The following is a 20,386-nucleotide window of genomic DNA, read 5'->3' as shown; positions in this document are numbered from 1 at the left end:
GTCAGTCATTCAAATTATAGTAGTTTAACTGGTCAATAGAATGTATAGAGGAAAATATTTTAAATAATTTAATTGGAACTTCTAATATCAACATGGGAAACTGTAATGATGTACATGATACAGATGAGAAAACTAAGCAAAATGAAGCTTTCATTTCAGTTATATTTGAAATTGAAATGGCCATTCTGATTAAAAAATGTAAAGTTTTATAATCATTATACTTCATTTGTGTCATTTTAAAAGTGTCATGGTAAATAAAAGAGGACATTAAAATAAAAATTGTAGTCACAGTTTTAAAACTGGAGGGCATTCTGAAGAGCACACGAATTAACCTTATAAGAGACTTAGCTGTAGAGGTACCTTTTTCCTAGGCCATTGTTGTCACTGATATACTGTCATAGCATACTGGAAACCATTCACATTTGAATGCTTTGTTTTTAATCTTTAGATTTAAAAAGATTTTTTTTTTAATCTTTAGAAAGAAAAGGACTTAGCAGCAGCCTGTTCACTTTTTAAAAATACTGTGTAAGCTACTTTGAAGTTGATGGTAGAGGTTTATTCTCCTATGAATAGCTAAAATCTGATATTTAACTCCTTTACTTAATCAAAAATTTTTCTATTTCTTATATAAACTTTAATTTACTGAAGTGATACAGGATTTGAATAGACAAAACTTTTGTGCCCTACCTCCCACCCTGGAATAGTGTACGTAGTACATATTTGATATGTGGAGGATAACTACTTTGCAGTTTCAACACATTTGTTTATTACTAGTAATAGGATTTTTTGAGTGGAAGTGGGAAAATAGAAATTCATAAATATTACTGAATTATGTAACTGTTTAGTGCTTAAATTTCCCCCACAGTATTTGTCTTGTACTGTATGATTTTTCAGCATTTAAGAAGCGGTTTTGTTCTTTATAGCTGAACCAATAACGTTTCCATCTGGAGGAGGCAAGTCATTTATTATGGGTTCTGATGATGTTTTGTTAAGTGTACTGGGCCTTGGAGACCTTGCAGACTTGACGGTAACAAATGATGCAGACTATAGTTATGATGTAAGTGCAGTTTTATTTTTAATTTTTTTAATGATTTAATAGAAGGCTTCCTTATTTTTTGGAATCACTTATAAAGCAGAATTAATGTCAAGGTGCATGGAAAAGATAAGTTTTAAGTGTGTCAATGTGTTGATTTGAAGTGACATATAGTTTTCTAACTTTCTTTGTGGTGTTTAAATTTTTCTTAGGTATTTTGTTGGATTAGCTAGGTGTTTGGATGATTACCTTAAAATATTGGTCAGCAAACACATCTTGAATAGTCTACTCTCAATTATCTTACAGAAATTAAGCCTATTTTGGTGTTTACAAAAGAAATTATTTGCCTTCAAGTTACTTCTTAAAATAAAAAATGTTTTATTTTTGAGGTTTAATCTGCTTAAGGATAATGTTAAAGTTGGCTTGCATCATTTTCTAAGTATTTAATTCCATTTGAGGGCTAGGTAGAGCATTCAGGAGGAGTGGGAAGGACAGCATAAGAGGTGAAATTAGTCTTGGAATAAATTTTTTCTAGACATTTAATATTCAGTTGAGAGTTAACTATACTTGTTTAGATTTTTATATTATTATGGTTTTTCAGCAAATTAGTTTTTTACTTTTACAGCATATCTTTTTTCTACCTTTCCCCCCCCCCAGGGGTGCTTAACCACTGAGCCACATCCCCATCCCTTTTGACTTTTATTTGGAGACAGGGGTCTCGCTAAGTTGCTGAGGCTGGCTTTGAACTTGTGATCCTCCTGCCTCAGCTTCCTGAGCTGCTGGGATTACAGGTGTACGCCACTGCGCCTGGCTTTTACATTTTATATTTATTTAGTGTGCTTTTTAGAGACATGAGCCTTGGGTAGGCTTAATTATTCTAGTTAATATTTTTAAAGTATATATGCAGCTAAACTATAGTAAACTTTACTGCTTTAGAAGTGGTTTCACAGCTTATCTTTACAGATGAAGAAATAAAAGTTAAAAGATTAACCTCTGTCATAATCAAGAATTAGACAAATGGTTTGAAAATATTATTAACAGGTCCTTAGCTCAGTTTCTAGAAAGTACCTTAACTTGCTGCCTTTAAAAACTTCACATGCTAGTAATTTCCTAAATGACAACTATACTGTTTGCCCTTGGATATTTGCTAATTTATGTGTGTGTGTGTGTATATACATATACATATATATATATATATATATATATTTGTTACATTTTGTTTTGTACTTATGTAAAGTATTGCAGCAATGAGTTATTTTATTCTCTTCAACATTTATTACGAGCTTTGGGTGTAGTTTGATGATTAGGTAAAAACAGATTAAGGAACTCTTCATTTGACCTACATATTTGAAAGGCTAATGAAATTATTCTTCTGAATCCTTATAAAATGATAAAGATTTGTTATAAAGCTTTTAATACATTAAATTTCCACTGGACATTTTAGCCAAGCTATTTTAAATATATGTTTTTAAACACAAAAGAAACAAAAACACCACATACCTATCAGTTTACTACTTTTACCAGTAAATAGTGTGCTTTTCCTTTTTAGTTGCCTGCCAATAAAGATGCCTTTCGAAAGACATGGAATCCCAAGTATACACTACGTAGCCATTTTGATGGAGTGCGGGCATTAGCTTTTCATCCTGTTGAACCTGTGCTGGTTACTGCCTCTGAGGACCATACGCTGAAACTTTGGAACTTGCAAAAAACAGTTCCTGCCAAAAAGCAAGTATTTTAATAATGGCTGGGTTTTTTCCTTCCAATTTTGCTAATATGAATAATTTGATTATACTTCTTTATTGTCTCTTATTTTTTATATGTGCATTTGATCTTCCTAATGATTCTTTAGTTTAATGGTTATTTAACTGCTTTCTCTTCCCCCGTCCTTTTTTTCTCCATCTTTTAGGAGTGCCTCTTTAGATGTAGAGCCTATCTACACATTTAGGGCCCACATGTAAGTTTTACTCAACTAGTACTTAATTAATAACCATAGTTAATAACTGTTATTTACCAATCTTCAAACTTTATAATTTTCTCAATGTTTGCTATTAGGTAAGACAGTTACATAATATCTCATTTTACTAACATTAGTGAGAATATGAATTATGTTAGTTCTATTTAAATATACATGTTTACTTTAAACAGTTTTTAAATACCTTGTAAATCACAGATTTGGGAATGGGGATTGAATTTCTTGGGATTTGTAAGTAATTTTTTTCACTCTCTTCCTATAATAGTGGCCCTGTTCTGTCATTAGCTATTAGTTCTAATGGAGAACAGTGTTTTAGTGGTGGTATTGACGCAACCATCCAGTGGTGGAATATGCCTAGTCCTAACGTGGATCCATATGATACATATGGTAAGTAAAAGATGTCAAAAGTAAATAACTCAAATATTATTAAAGTTATTTAAACATATATTGGTTCCTTTATTTAATTTTTCTATTTGCTAGTAAGTGCTTTAGAAAAGAAATCAAAAAATGTTATGCCATGCATACCTAAGCCTATGAATTGGCATTTTCTGGTATTTTTTAAAAGTCTCTGTTAATTGAAATGTTAATTTCAGTACTAGTTAATGTAATGGGGTGGAAAACAATATAATTTAGCAAATATTTAAACTTAGTGTACATATTTTTAAATATTAAAACAAAGAGGGACAGTGAGGATGTAAATTGATACAACTCATTGGAGGGCCAAATATTCTTAATTTGAAAATGAAAAAACACTAAAGAAAACTTTAACTTCTACAAGTGACACTTTTAGAAATCTGTTCTACAGAAAAACTGAATATATGTTTAAATATATTTATTAGGGCATGTTTCATTATTATTAAAAAATGAAACAATTTTGAGCTCTTTGTTCTTTTTTAATTGACACACTTGGTGCCACTATTTGTCAGGCATAGTCATTATTAGCACTTTGTCCAGAAATAACAGTTAGCCTAATGGAAAAGATGGACATTAAATGAGCAAGGGTTTGGGGGTTACTGCTTACAAATTGTGGTGAGTAATAAGAAAATAGAGTACTATGAGAAAGGTAACAGGTGGAACCTGTTCCTGACTTTAGGTGAGAAGTCAGGAATATTCTAATTAAAATAGTAACATTCAAGCTGAAAGATAAAAGATAACAGAATTTCTGTAAAACATTTTAGGCCGAAAAAGTGACCTGAAAAATGTAGTGTATAAATAGGTGGCTGTGTTGCTGGAGCTGTGGCTCAGTGATAGCGCACTTGCCTGGCATATGTGAGGCACTGTGTTCAGTTCTTGGCACCACATATAAATGAAATAAAGGTCTATCAACAACTTAAAAAAAAAAAAATCGTGACTGTACTCTGTCTGTTATGGAGAGAAGAGTACATTAAGGGCCGGAGAGTAGAGACAGGAATACTGTAGGAAGCTGCTGTAATGTAGACTAGATGGGAGATGATGTCAAGAGTGGTGGTGGTACAGCAGTTAGAGAGAAGTGTATTTAATATATATGGGGGAAGTAGAGTAGAATAGATAGGACTTTGTGATGAATATGAGTAGATGAAGTGATAAGTGAATGACTTGATTTAATTGTGTTTTCTTAATTACCAACTTTATTGAAATATAATTCATACAATAAATTTCATCTTTTAAAAATATATAATTTAGTAATTTTTACTATGTACACAGAGTTGTGCAGCCATTACCATTATCTAATTTCAGAACATTTTCATCTCTAGCACTGGGATTTCAGCATGAGCATCTGAGTATGTGATGGTAGCATTTATTGAAATAGGGAAAGAACAAGTGTGGGGAGACAATGAGTTGGATTTGGGGCATGTTGAGAGACAGTATCAAGTAGGTAATATGCAAATATAGAGCTCAGAGATCTGGGTTGAAGATAAAAATATGGGGAAGTCCTTTCTATATAGATGATACTTTTAAGCTGTGAGAATGGATGGTATAACATAAGGAGATTGTGTTGTAAAGAGTAAGAAGAGAAAACAACTTGAAATTAAAATCTTCACAGTAATCCCAACATGGAGAGTATGGCTAGAGCAAGAGAACCAATACAGGAAATTGAGAAGATGTAATTCAATAGATAGGAGGAAGTGTGAGAGTGTGGAATCATGGAAGCATCCCCAAAGGAGAAAACATTTTTAGAAGGAAGCAGCCTGCACATTCAGATGTTGCATTTGAATAGGATAAAAAGGATTCTTTTTATATAAAAGTGACACATAGGTCACTCGTGTCTTTCCCAGATAGAGATTTGTCACTGTAGCTAAGAGGATGAAGGAACTCTTGATACCCTTTCAAGTCATACTAAATGGATGAAAAGTAATATGATGGGAACAACAAAGAAGAAATGCTTTATATATCATCAAAGGAAAGTATCAAATTTTGTATAGTAGAGGTTATCATCGATTCCCTCCCCACCTTTTAAATTTAATTTTATTTTGAGACAAAGTCTCTCACTAAATTTCCCAGGCTGGCTTTAAACATGTGCTCTTCCTGCTTTAGCCTACTGAGTCCCTGGGATTACAGGCACATACCAGTGCACCTAGCTCATCATTGATAACTTAAGCAAGATGATTTTTGGTGTGTGCTAATGGCATCAGACACCACCATGTTGGAGTAATTTGAATAGTAAATAGGAAAAGAAGCATATTTACTTCAGATGCTTTTTTTTTTTTTTTTTAAACTATTTAGCAGAAGAGTGGTAGAGTAAGGTTAATAATTTTTTTATTCAGGTTGAAAGATTCTGGAACGTACTTTCTCTTTTTGGTAGTTGGACACAATACCTTTATTTTATTTATTTTTATATGCTGCTGAGGATTGAACCCAGGGCCTCACAGGTATTAGGTGAGTGCCCTGGAACATACTTTTTTTTTTAAATGGTAATGACTTCAAGATGAGAATTTGTATAGTACAGAATCAGAAAATATGAAAACAAGTTAGCAAATTGACTGAGATGCAGAATACATCTGGTGGGTTTAATAGAAAGGAGAACAACCAAGAGGATAGCTTACAGTATTAGTAGATTATAGATTGGGTGGCAGGAAAATGAGGAAAGGCTTCCTATTTAAAGCCTATATCTTCTTGGTTCAGTATAAGGCACAATCATTCACAAAGAAGGGAATTTGGAAGCAGTAGGGAAATGATGATGAATAATTATGGAAATAGGAGAGATTTACTAGAAAAACAGGATTGTTAGGTATGATACTCAATGTTATTAGCCCTCAAATATCCATCAATTGATGAATGGATAATTAAAACGTGGTAAAATCTATTGCATAGTAAGGCCATCCATACAGCCGAAGTGACTGAGGATGTCCTTAGTCACTGGTTCTTAGGACCATGCCAGGAAGATTTCAGAGGAGTCACTCAAGAGTAGTAGACATGAGTTTATTAGAACGGACAGGAAAAGGGAACACTATTAAGGAAGAGAGTAGGAGAGGATAGGGATAGCATGCCCCTATTGCCCTCTTTTTTTTTTTTTGGATACCAAGGATTGAACTCGGGGGGCACTCAACCACTGGGCCACATCTCCAGCCCTTTTTTGTATTTTATTTAGAGATGGTCTTACTGAGTTCCTTAGTGCCTCCCCATTGCTCAGGCTGGACTCGCAATCCTCCTGCCTCAACCTCCCAAGTCATTGGGATTACAGGCATGCACCTCCACGCCCAAAGTATTGCCCTCTTTTATTGGGGATCCCAGGGGAATTTCCAGAGAGTCCCACTCAGACATCTTACAGCAGATTTAAAAAACCCACTGTGCATGGTCTTACCCCATGGAGGGGAGATTTTACTATTAGGATTATGTGCTAAGATCCAAGGCAACCCTGCGTTACTTTGGACCACACTGACCAGTTCTAGTTGAAACTCATTCTTACAAATTTTATTGTTGGACTTTTCTTCTAATTATCCTATCTCCATGAGTCCTGGAATCTGGTCTGCATAAAGGTCATGAAGGCTCCCCCATTCAGGATAACTTGTGTTGTTCTTATCGGCAGGGAGGAACCTTTTGGGCCTGCATTTCTCCTGCTGATAACAGGTTGTTTCCTGAGGAATGTAACATGTCCTATTGACTTAAGCCAGGGCAGGGCCACAGGTAAATTGCTTTTTAAAGGAAAGCATGTGGGAGTTAGCACAGTAAACCTAGTTTATAGAATTATTGCCTTAATCTCATGTTTCTGCCATTCACTTCTATCTCTTGCCTATTAATATCCATACAATAGAATTTTATTTGGCAATAAAAAGAAACATACTGATACAAGTTACAACATAATTAAGCTTTGAAAACATGTTCAGTGAAGCCAGTCACAAAAGGTCATGTGTTGTATGATTCTATTGATAAAAAATGTTCAGAATAGGCATATCTTTAGAAATGAGTAGACTAGTTGTTGCCTAGAGCCATGGAAAGGTAGGGAAGAAGAATTTTGGGAAAGTAGCCAACAAGTAATGAAAGTGTCCTAAAATTGATTGTGATGGTTGTACAACTTTGAATATACTAAAGATCTTTGGATTTATACTTTAAATAAATGAGTTGTAGGGTATGTAAATTATATCTCAATAAAGAGGTTTTATTTCTTCTCCAAGTATTTATTTCTTATAGGAAATTGTGAAAATACAGAATAGTAGTTTGGGGGAGGATGATAAAAATAGCTCTTAACTCTACCACTTAGTCCCTTGTATATTTGGTTTATCTTTTTGTAGACTTTATTGTATTCTTTTTATTTAATTATATGGTAAGCTATCTTTAGATAACAACCTTACTTTGCTAATTTTGTTTTGTTTCTTTCTTCCCAGAGCCAAATGTTCTAGCTGGCACTTTAGTTGCTCATACAGATGCAGTCTGGGGTCTTGCTTATAGTGGCATAAAAAATCAGTTACTGTCTTGTTCAGCAGATGGCACTGTTAGGTTATGGAATCCACAAGAAAAATTGCCATGTATTTGCACTTACAATGGAGACAAGGGTGAGTAAATTTTGTCTGTCTAAAACAAAATAAAAAGAGCTGAGATGTGGTTCAGTGATAGAAGGTCTCTGGGTTCAATCCCTACTACCAGGGAAGGGCAGGGATGGGAGCAGGAAATTGTGATATAAAAAGGACAAAGCAATTGATTGGTTACTTCTGTATTTCCCCAAAGAGAGATGTTAAAAGAATTTCATAAAACTTAGGATAATCTTTTTACTTGGTTATTTTTTACTTGATGTGATTTACAAATATGAATTGTAGCTTAGTGCTTTTTTACTTCTTTCAGATCGTGTTCCGTTTTAAAATTAAATGGGACTAGGGATATAGCTTGGCCATGGAGTGCTTGCCCATGACTCTGAGCACACAGGTTATGAGTCTAGCCATAATCACTGAAATAGTACCTTTAACCAGGTACAAATTAAGTTGCTTTCATGATACCAGATTTTTTTCTTATTAAAGAAGGCTTTAGGGCTGGAGTTGTATGTTGATAGAGCACTTGCCTAACATGTGAGGCACTGGGTTCAATTCTCAGTACTACATATAAATAAAAAGATCCATTGACAAAAAAAAAAAATATATATATATATATAAAAAAAATAAGGCTTTAGCCAGTACCTTTTAAAGACATTTGCTTATGTGTTGGCTGGGGTTGTGGCTCAGTGGTAGAGCACTCACCTAGCACACATGGGACTCTGGGTTCGATCCTCAGCACTACATAAAGATAAATAAATAAAACAAAGGTATTGTGTCCAACTACAACTAAAAAATAAATATTTTTTTAAGACATTTGCTTATGTGTGTGTGTGTGTATATGGGAGAAAGAGAGAGAGAGAGAGAATATGTTTTTATTGGTCTTATTTTCTGAGCCATTTTTAAATTTTGGGTTTTTTTTTTTTTTAATCAGACCTTTTCTTTAAATATAATTTTAGAACATCTTAGATGAATAGTAAATATATTTAATTTTGCATCTTTTAATTGTTGATGGACTTTATTTATTAATTTATTTACATGCGGTGCTGAGAATTGAACCCAGTGCCTCACATGCTAGGCAAGCACTCTACCACTGAGCTACAACCCTAGCCCTTTGAGTCTTTTTTATATGGTTCTCCTAGTTTTTCAGTTACTCAGGCTTTACAGGTAAAAGTTTATTTAGTTATTTGTTTCTTGCTTCATTCACATAATTGATGGCTAGACTCCGGATTGTACCAAATTGGATGTTGATATGGCTAGATGAATTTTAATATGTTAAAAGGAGAAATTGCCAGGCTGGGGCTGTAGCTCAGTGGTAGGGTACTTTCCTTGCACGTGTGAGGTATTTTGGATTCGATCCTCAGCACCACGTAAAAATAAATAAATAAAGATATTGTACCAGCTACAACTAAAAAATTAAAAAAAAAAAAGAGAGAGAGAGGGAAAGATTGCTGCTCAGGATACTACTATCATGCTACTATCATGTCAGTGTCTTCCAGAGTCCAAGCTTCATTTTTATAGACAGAAAAATTTGACTTGTATTAGCTACTTTTTTAAGGCTTACAGATTTGACAGGTGACCCAAGATAATGATCCAAAAAATGCCAATTTTATTTTTCCCTAAGAAAATTAGAAAGTGGACCAAAAACTTAGCCTTCCTACCTTAGAAGGAAATGCATAAGAAACTGCTAATTTTTGCATATGCCTGTTCTTTAGGTGTGTTTTTTCTTTTAATATTGAATGTTATAAATAAAAACTTATTAAATAGGGCTGGGATTGTGGTAGAGTGCTTGGCTAGCAAGTGTGAAGCACTGGGTTCAATCCTCAGTGCCTCCTATAAATAAATAGATAGGTAAATAAATAAATAGATAGGCCTATTAAATGAATGAGGAATGGTTGCTTTTTAACTATTCTTACACAGTTAACTTTCATTATTACATTTCTTCAAAATATTTTAATTCCTTTTTCTTATTAGAAAAGTGGGAATTTCAAAAATACTGTGTTACTTTATATCTTTTGGGGCTTCTTTACAGAACATGGAATACCTACATCTGTTGACTTTATTGGCTGTGATCCAGCTCATATGGTGACCTCTTTCAACACTGGTAGTGCAATAATTTATGATTTAGAAACATCACAGTCATTGGTGATGCTTTCATCACAGGTAGATTCTGGTAAGTTTTTCGTGACTTTCTTTGAAACCTTAGAAAGGATTTTTATCCAAGAGGTTAATCTTTCAGTTAGTTTTAATATTTTGATTACCTAGGTTTAGGATAGAAAAATAGTTTTATTATGTTACTGTAGTACTTATTTACATTATTACAGAGGAGTGAGTAAAGTGAAGGTGAAAACAAAGGAAATAAATAGAAAGTAGAGAATATAATAAAACCTCATGTACTTGTCATCTAATTTCAGTTATTATAAATGGCCAGTACTGTAAATGTGGTATGTGATGTATGTTTTACAGTTTCTATAAGTAGGAATTCAAAGAAGGTCCATGTATTGTGATTGGTTGATAGGTTTCAGATGTCTTTTCACTTATAGATACCTCTACCTCTCTTCTATTTTCCTTATTTGCTGTATTAATTTTTTAATAGAAGGAATTAGACAGTTTTGTCAGGTTTCCCACAGAATGGATTTTGCTGGTTGCAACCCTATGGTATCATTTGTAGTATTCATTTTATTTCCTATAAATTGGTTATAGGTCCAGAGTTTTATTCAGATTCAGGTTCAGGTTTGGGTTTTTCTGTTAGTTTCTCTTTTTTACCTGTTTAGAAATTTTCTTGGCCAGACTTCAGATAATTTGTGAACTTTTTCAGATATAAATATTATTTGGTGGTTTATCTTTCTGTGATGTTTTTAGTCTTGATCATTGCCTGATCCATTTAATCATTAATTCTTGAAAAATGATTTTGTAATTCTGTCATCTCTTCTCATGCATTAGCTAGAATATTTCTATAATAAATATGATTTCCTCATCAATAATTTGGTTATCATCTTGAAGTTAGTGATTGTTACAGAAAAGCAAGATAAAGTGAGTTTTTCCCCCATTTTATTTACCAGTTTTCAAAATAACGAAGTGGTATTGTTTTTGGTATCATTATGATAACTCACAGGTATAAATGTATTTGTTATGTTTCAATTTCTTACAAGTGTTCTTAATGCTGTTCAAATTATGTCTTTTTGGCCAATGGGAGCTTATTCAGGTTGGCTCTTAAGTCTTCTGAATATGCGCCTGGTAGTTGTTGATAGCTCTTGCTTTTTGATATAATGAAAGATTCTAGGTTCATCTTGTTTGGTGACTCATGTCTGAGATCAGTATTTTTCTAGGGAGCTATGGCTCTTTTTAGTGGGAAATGGCATTTAGAAGATTACAGTCTGGATGCTAAAACTCTTTGCTTATCCTCATGGTCTTCATGAGGTTCATTATTTTAATCTTTTTCAGTGGACAGAGCTAGGAAACATGTTTTTTTACAAAAGTAAAATACTTCCAATTCAAATTTCTTGGTTCTCAACAAAATCATCATCATCTCATTTGATTTATCCCACAGCCTACATATAGTTGTCTAATAATACTGTCATCACCAATAATTTGATTACTGGTAATAGTTATCCTTAGGATTAGTTCACTAGGGACCATATTCCGCTATGGATATACAGTCTAATTACTGTGCTTTAGTATCTCTTCCACTAGTTCTTTCTTTCTGGTTGTACCATAGTTGGATAATTAAGATCATTTATTTAATCTTAAGTCGATTTTCTTAGTAAGTGCTTTTTAAAAGAAACAATTGCTTTTATCATTATATACTTACATGGTTCCATGGCCACATTTTAAACCAAGCTGTACTCATTCTCAGTGTCTCCTTAACTCTATTATTTCTCCCCCCCACTACACAGGTAAAATCCATGTATGTTTTAAATTTAGTATCTAAGAGTTCTTTTGTACATACACTATTTAAAGTCTAATAGTATTCATTCTGGTGAGACTTAAAAAACCATCATCCAACTTCTATTTGAAGCCTGGAAATTTAAAATATTGTTTGTCTCTATTTTCAGGTTTACAATCCATTAATCATATTAATAGAATAGTAAGTCATCCCACACTTCCTGTTACAATAACTGCTCATGAAGATAGACACATCAAATTTTTTGACAATAAAACGGGTAAGCAAGTTATCTTTTCATATTAATAGTACTGCAAATTTGAAGTAATTGAAAATGCTGTTCTTTTATATGTTGAGTTTTGACTATGAAATTGCCAAGTTAAACTTTGGGGGTTTGTTTTTTGGTGTTTTTTTTTTTGGAGATATTAGTGTGTGCTAGGCAAGCACTCTTCCACTGAGCTAAACCCTTATCTCAACTATTTTTACTCAAGAATTCTGCTTTACTTAGCATGTAGCACACTTGAGTATGTTAAAATTTTATCCTTAAATAATACATACTGCCTTTCCTATCATGATTTCTTTCATGTCCTTTTAGATAAATATATAAGTCCTTTGAAATTTTTTTCCTTCATATTCTATTATGAATTAATTATAGCAGAAGACATCTCTTAAAACTATCAGTGGATTAAATGCTGGTATAGTGGATTTTTTTTTTTTTTGGTCAATTGTTTTTCTTGTTGTAAGGAAATATATTAGTTGTCTTGATGTCAAACCAAATCTTATTTTACTTACAGTGTGTATATATGTGTGGGGGGGTGGTGGATGTGTTTAAGGACTACTTTTTCATCTCTTATTACTAGGAATACTACATAAGATACTGTTTAATCTCTTTCTGGAAAGGTCTGACAGCTAGAGAAGCTATTATGAGAAAAGCTAAAACAAAGTATTAAAGGACTTAAATTAAGAAACATTGCAACCTTATTACAGAGCAAAAAAAAATTATCAAGGCAGGCAGCAAACTAGAAGTATAGGCTTCTCTTTGAAGGTTATATAGGACAGGGCAATAAGTTTCTGTCTTTAGAGTCTTGCAGAAGATCCTTTAGTTCAAATAACATTTCTATAGGCAGATTCCTTTTAACTCAGTAGAACAGGTTGGGAGCAGAGTGAATATTCACAGGTCTATATATTGCCAGGAAATAAAATTCACATTCGTGTGGATATTCTCAATTTAACATCTTATAAAAATAATTCTTTGAACCATTTTTATGAAGGTTAAATATGTCTTCCTTTATTATAAGAGCAGAGAAGTAATTTCCTTTGTGTTTCTAAAAAATAATTTTTATTAATGAAAATTTTCATGTCAAATGGGAGGTTCAGGGATTTTACAAAAAGCAAAAGGTGTGTCTCACAGTGGTTTTACTGGTAGAAAATAAGTAATCACTTTAACAAAATAAGAAGCATATATAGTTTTTCCACTTGTTTCCAATTTTTTTTCCTGTTTAATAATCTAGTACCTTATCTGTAGTGTGAAGATAATTGAAGCAGTGGGCTCCAAACAAAATATTTTAAGCTAAATCGACCATCCCTCACCATATACACATACCTTGAGTTTGATTTAACTATGAATTATCTTCAAATATAGTGTTTCTAAAAATACCTTCTTTGAAAATTTATAATTCATTAAAATATGGTCAACTAGCCTATCCACCATAACTAGTTGTAATAGAGTATTACTTAAAATGAAGAGTAATTTAGCTGAACTTTTTTTTATCTGGATCATAACAATTAATACTGTGAATGAGTTCATTAAGTAAGTGAATATATCATTTTAATCACCAAAATGCAGTGTTTTGTATTCTGTACTGCACTGGATGTAGCATTATGTACAAATGTGATTCCTTTCTGGGGGCTTAATGGTTGTCGAGGGGATAGTAGGAGACACACATTTATGTGTGTACACACATATACATGCATAAAGTGGGGATTTGAGCTTTGCCCTAAGGAATTGGTAGTTTTCATTTTTAAATGAAGAAAATAGTAAGAAATTCCAGATAAAGGGATATTTTGAGCAGAGGCACAGTGATAGGAACTTGTACTGGAACAGAACGTTCTTTCTTTTGGGGGTGGGTGGGTACTGGGGATTGAACTAACTGGCACTTGACCACTAAGCCACATCCCCAGCCCTATTTTGTATTTTATTAGAGACAGAGTCTCACTGAGTTGCTTAGCGCCTTACTTTTGCTGGGGCTGGCTTTGAACTCTCGATCTTCCTGTCTCAGCCTGCCAAGGTGGTAGGCTTACAAGTGTGGGCCACTGTACCTGACCAGAAGGTTTTTTTTAAAGCAAAGCCAAAGAGGTAAGTTTAGAGGAGGATAATAGAATCTAATGAGGACTTAATTGGGTTTTTATTCATGCTGTGGGAACCACTAATATTACTTGAGGAATTGTTTGCAAAATTGGTATAGGAAGATTAATCAATGATTCTTGACCTGAACTTTCAGTTTCTACTGCTTATTCCAGAGAATCTTTCAGGGTCCATGATTTTTTAAAATTTTCGTTGGAAGCACAGATTCAAGTTGCCATACTGTGCCTGAAAGATTTAGGTAGTGAGTGATTCTGGAAGGAGGTACTGTACAAGTGAAGGATGTGAACAAATTGTAGAAAGGCGCTGAATTGATTGTAAACTCATTCATCTAGCAACATTTATTGAGTATCTGCCATATTCTGGTACAGTTACTGCTGTTTGGTGAACAAAACAGAAACAGCACTCCATCCTCTTGAGCTTACAGACTAGTGGCACAGTGCTTATTTCATGTGAGACATTGTTCTATTTGGTTTGCCTATATTAAATCATTTCCTTTTTTTTTTTTTTTTTTTTTTTTTAAGTACGGGGAAATTGAACCCAGGGACACTGACCTATATTTCTAGCGATTTTTATTTTTTATGGTCTTGTTAAGTTTTCCAGGCCTCCTCAGCCTCTTGAGTTGCTGGAATTACAGGCATATGCCACTACATTTGACTATATTTACTTTTTTAATACCTATAAAGTAAATACTATTATCCTCACTAATGATTTGTGCAGTGTTACACAACAGATAAAAATTGTGGGTTTGGGAATTCAAACTTCATTATTTATATATTTTATGTCATTCTTTATTTCCTTTCCATTTTGTAAAGGCCAACAATGTTTATTAGCCAGTGAAAGGGCTTAAGGTGCTTGGGAAAGAAGAATGGATGAATTGACTACATTTATCTATTTCTGCAGTTAATAAAACGAGGAAAACTTAGTTTTACTGGAGAAAAAGGTGTTAGCATTGGGATAGGGCCAGAGTAAAACAGGTTAATAGTGAAAAACTGCAGGTATGTGGTGGTGAAGGGAGGGATCCTAGTTATTAGAAGAGATCCAGAGCTTTATGTAGTCACTAGTAGATGCCCAGCATCAAATGCCTCCATACATGGTCCATCTGATGGGATTATTCACATTTTATGACTGTGACTATGTAGAAAAGAAGGTTGACTCTCAATTGGGGATTAATTTAGTGTACCAGAAGGAGGTCTAGAGATAAATTTGGAAAATTATAGCTCCCTTTAAGAAATGTATATATCTATAATGTTGAATAAAAGAAGTCTATGATTTAAGTTGTTAAATTTAAGAGAAACAAGATCATAGTTTCTTCTCTCTGAAGAGAGAAATCAGAACTAGATCAGTGAATTAAGAGTTAGCATCATAAATATGACATTTTAAGGGAATCTAATGATGCTTGATACTGCTAATGTTTTCACATTGTTGACTTGAAGGCCAATCCATTATATTCTGTGTTTTTTTTTTAATATATCTTTAGTTATAGATGGACACAATGCCTTTATTTTTATGTGGTGCTGAATATCGAACCCAGGGCCTCACACATGATAGGCAAGCACTCTGCCACTGAGCCACAACTTCAGCCCCTGTTTTTTTTTTTTTTTTTTTTACTCTTAAAAAAACAAAACAAAACATAGAAAGCCAATTTTTTAAAATAGTAATATTGAGACAAGGTGATAGATGAATTATGTTAGAGTAATAAATTGAAGATACTGTTAAATGATTTTTCTGTTTCTCAGGCTAGCACAATCTCTAAAATTAGACTGTTAATTAATTTTACTATTAATGAGAAACAGACAACTATAGATTGAAATGATGAGAGTTTTTTAATTCATTTTTTAGTTGTAGATAGACACAGTATCTTTATTTTTATTTATTTATTTTTATGTTGTACTGAGGATCAAACCCAGGGCCTCACGCATGCAAGGCAAGTGCTTTACCACTGAGCCACAACCCCAGCTTATGATGAGAGACTTTTTATTTTATTTATTTTTTTTTTTAAATATTTATTTATTTTTTTAGTTCTCGGTGGACACAACATCTTTGTTTGTATGTGGTGCTGAGGATCGAACCCGGGCCGCACGCATGACAGGCGAGCGCGCTACCGCTTGAGCCACATCCCCAGCCCGATGAGAGACTTTTTAAATACAGTCCTTGACTAATAACTTTTAGTATTGCCAGAAAATTATAGGCTTTTTATGTTGTTGGTTTTTTTTTTTTAAGAGTAAATTTTTGCACAATTATGTTGTGGTTTTGTGTTCTTTTCCGCTGTTATAGCCTGATGTTAAGAAACAAAAGTTGACTGTTTTCATGCCCCAGTGTATAATGTTCTAATGGTCCAGCAGCATAGCAAATGATTAGAATTTTGGCAAAGACCTCCTGTCTTTCATTAGGAGAATCCCAGACACTTGAGTAGTAGTAGACTTCTTGCTGAGTGAAAGGGGAGTAAATTTTTTGTTGTTGTTTTTATCAGTATTTGCTTTTTTATCCTCTTCTTGGATAAATCAATTTATGATGTTGCTTTCCATCAGGTAAAAGCATATATTGCCATTGCAGGATGTCCTTGTCTCAGAGTCTTTGTGCAGCAAGAATTCTGTATTCACAATTTGTTTTTTAAATTTCATCTTGTTGTTCAATCTATTTGCTTGCCAAATTTAGTGAAAATAAATTTTCCAGAGCAGTGGTTTTATTACTGTCTGGGGAAATTCAGAGGAATTTCTTGTGGTATACCTCATTCCTTCCTCCTTTCTTGTTTCAAATGTACAAAATAATTAGCATTTCAAAGGATAAATAAACTTGGTCTTTGGGTAGGAATATATCACCTTACTGAGAACCTAATTTGAATTTTAGTTTACACGATCTTTGTTTGTTTGTTTTTTAAGGTACTGGGAGTGCTTAACCACTGACCCACATCCCCAGCCTTTTTTATTATCTTTTTCATTTTGAAACAGGGTCTGCTAAGTTGCTGAGGCTGGCTTCGAACTTGCAGCCCTCTTCTGCCTCAGCCTTTGGAGTTGCTGGGATTATAGGCATGCTTCATACTGCCCATCTAGTTTACATGAACTTAAGTCTTTGCAACTTTGTTGTCATGTTTTCCATTGTCTCTCAGATTCTGTCAAATTCATGTCATACAGAAATCTTCTTAAAAAGTAAATACATTGGAAGTTTCTACATTAGAATTAAAATTCTCTTCAAAATAGTATTATTATAATAGATGTACCTTGAATATATTATATCTATTTATGTGAAGCTTCCAGAATAGGCCAGTCTCTAGAAAGAGCAGGTTAGTTTTGCCAGGTTTTGGAGGTAGGGGTTTGGAGAATTGAGCTGCTTAATGGTTACATACAGAATTTCCTTTTTAAGTGGTGAAAAGTTCTAAACTAGACAGTAGTTACGGTTGCGCACAGTGTGACTATTTTAAAAGCCACTGAATTGGACATTCTCAAATGGCTAAAATGGTAAATTTTATGATGTATATCTTTTAGTACAATAAAAAATGCTGGAGTCGGTTATTTTATGCTGATGCTGTTATAATTTTGGTATTTTTTTTTTTGAAAGCTTAATCTTCTTTGATATGTTTTATTTAGGTAAAATGATCCATTCTATGGTAGCTCATTTGGATGCTGTTACAAGTCTAGCAGTAGATCCTAATGGAATCTATTTGATGTCGGGAAGTAAGTCTTGAATTTCTGTACTACTCACAGATTTTATAAAAAGAATTGTTACTCAGTAACAAGCTATAATTGTTCTTTTACAGGCCATGACTGTTCCATTAGATTATGGAATTTAGACAGCAAGACATGTGTACAAGAAATAACAGCTCACAGGAAGAAATTGGATGAGTCAATTTATGATGTTGCTTTCCATCCATCAAAAGCATATATTGCAAGTGCAGGAGCTGATGCCCTTGCCAAAGTATTTGTGTGAATCCACAAAAACTCACATCATGACAAAAGATTTGCTTGGACAGAAAAAGGGTCTGCATCACTGCCATCAGAAAGGTTATTGATATAACACTACATGTGTTCTGCCTGGTGAAGGCTATTTGGGGCAGGCATAAATTGGTAGAAATCACATCTTAATGTCAGGCTCATTAATTTAATTGTAATTACTGTATTTTGTGGGACATAAAGAAAAAGGACTCCAGTATTTGTGGCCTGTACTGGATATGAACTGAGCGTATGTCTGTTTTTTAGGTGTCTCTAAGCCAATGTGGAGTCTGATCTTTCAAAGACTTTTTTTTTTCCCCTAAAGGACTCTGTGTGCTGCCTTAGGGTTAGGAATGTGGTGCTCTTGTGGGGGAAAGTGAGCTCCAAGAGTAGCTTTTTTTCCATCTCTTAGTGATCTTTTGTTTATCAGTTGAATGCCACAGATTCCCTTTTGAACTTATTTTGCTTTAAAAAAAAAAAAAGAAGAAAAAGAAAATTTAACTTAAAATATTTTAGCATTAGTTGCACAAAATGTTTGGATAAAATTCTAGTTTTTATAAGTCTTTTTATATATTTAGCCTGTCACAACAGTGCTCAAGATTGTATTGAAGTTTTTCTGCATTATACAACCCTAAACACTGAGATCTCACTGACCAGCCACCCCCTTAACCACTTTCTTTCCTCCTTTTGCCTAATACAGCTCAGCTAAGTCCTTCCATAAAGATGCTAAATCACCTTCATCATTACATAAATGTCTTCATGAACAAAGGACTATTAAGTGTATTAAAATGAAACAGTGGGGTTTAGTACTCCAAAGGAACTCTTTAAAAAACTAATCTTGGCATCCTATCACTATGTGATATTTTGTACATCTTACTGTATTTACAAGTTTATTTATCAAGGATTATCCATCTTGCTAATGGCCTATTATTTATTTCACTTTTTGTTGGTCTTTATATCCTTTTATTAATGTGCTAAAGAAACCTGTATATCTATTTTGGAACTCCTTTGAATAGTCTAAAATAGACTAAAAATGGAATATTTTATAGTTTATGTTACAAAACAAGGTGTCCCCCCCGCCAAGATATATATCTTGGTTTACCATGATTCCAAACAAAATTATCTTGTTTAAAAATATTTGGAGTAAAATTTTATTTGCATTACAAATAGGATACAAAGTACTTCAATCAGGAAACAGAAATCTGCTGTGTTGGGACTAGTTTTCCCTGTTTTATTTTTTTAGATGTGCTTAATTTTATGGTGTAACTAAAGATTTTGTTTGTGTAATGCATGATTAAGACAATAAAGTATTTTTTCTAGTCTTCCAAAAAAAACTTTTCCGATCAGTTTGCAAGTTTTGATGAGTTTTGTAAGGGTTTTTGTTTTACAAACTATGAATCAGCAAATTTTTAAGATTGTACCACAAAGCAAACGTACAGCTGTTGAAAAATAATGTATATAAAATGCATATAATAAATATAAATTGTGTACCTGTATGTTACTGTTTGCTACATCATTTTGTGTTGAATAATAAAGTGCAATACTCTCCATAATTAAACTAGGAAATGGAGATGGTTTCTTAGTCCTTCATTTTTATGCTGTTATTTTTATACATTATTTTGCTCATTGGTATTCAATTAAGATTAGAACAGTGATGCTCTTAACTCCTTTTGAAGTATTTCACCCTATTTATTTGGTGATTTATAAAAACTATTAAAAGAAATTAGACCATTCCAAGTAACTAAAAAAAAAAAGTAGATGCAGTTTTAAATGATGTACTTAAACATCCTGTTCTTTATTTAATCTGAATTTCAATTAATGATGGTGTCCTGTCTAGCTATACCTGTTTCACCAAAAAACATTTGGCAAAGAATAAACTTTAAGAATAAACTTATTCATTACTTAAAGATTGTTCTTATAAATGAGATTAAGTATTAATATTCTGAAACTTTCCTTCAAAAAGTAATTATTTTACTTGAAAGGAACTACAAATGGATTTAGAAGGGGACACTAGAAAATTTACATGCAAAATCTATTTGAATGCCTGCTGCAAATGTTAAATTACATTGTGTGTGCATTGAGAAATTCCAGATAGAAATTTTAGTTTTTATCCTGAAACACTAAGACTTCTCAAAACCTTTGGAAAAAAAAAATATTTTTTTCTAAACTTGAACATTCAACTAATGAACAAATTCAACCAATGAATAAAGGGGCACTTTTCTCCTGACCACCTCCTGCCTCCTCTCTCCTCTCTCCTCTCTCCTCTC

General features: G+C 33.2%; 1 protein-coding gene across 6 annotated transcripts in view; it reads left to right on the top strand.

Moving 5' to 3' along the window:
- Strn3 (striatin 3) overlaps nucleotides 1–19,689 on the top strand; it is a 90,835-nt gene extending 71,146 nt beyond the window's left edge. For all 6 annotated transcript variants that reach the window (XM_046465317.2, XM_046465318.2, XM_058585853.1 and 3 more), the window contains 9 exons: nucleotides 924–1,057; nucleotides 2,583–2,758; nucleotides 2,940–2,987; nucleotides 3,271–3,392; nucleotides 7,808–7,975; nucleotides 9,978–10,118; nucleotides 12,001–12,108; nucleotides 17,778–17,864; nucleotides 17,948–19,689. In XM_046465317.2, coding sequence (XP_046321273.1) covers nucleotides 924–1,057; nucleotides 2,583–2,758; nucleotides 2,940–2,987; nucleotides 3,271–3,392; nucleotides 7,808–7,975; nucleotides 9,978–10,118; nucleotides 12,001–12,108; nucleotides 17,778–17,864; nucleotides 17,948–18,117 — 1,154 coding nt within the window. In that variant the 3' untranslated portion in view covers nucleotides 18,118–19,689. The remainder of the gene's footprint in view (nucleotides 1–923; nucleotides 1,058–2,582; nucleotides 2,759–2,939; nucleotides 2,988–3,270; nucleotides 3,393–7,807; nucleotides 7,976–9,977; nucleotides 10,119–12,000; nucleotides 12,109–17,777; nucleotides 17,865–17,947) is intronic.
- Nucleotides 19,690–20,386: the final 697 nt, after the last annotated feature.

Source organism: Marmota monax, unplaced genomic scaffold (genome assembly GCF_021218885.2).
Source record: "Marmota monax isolate L192 unplaced genomic scaffold, Marmota_monax_Labrador192_F-V1.1 WCK01_AAM20220418_F8-fsc00079, whole genome shotgun sequence".
Taxonomy (NCBI): Eukaryota; Metazoa; Chordata; class Mammalia; order Rodentia; family Sciuridae; genus Marmota; species Marmota monax.
Note: the sequence above shows the minus strand (reverse complement) of the source record. Positions and strands in the feature narration are given on the sequence as shown.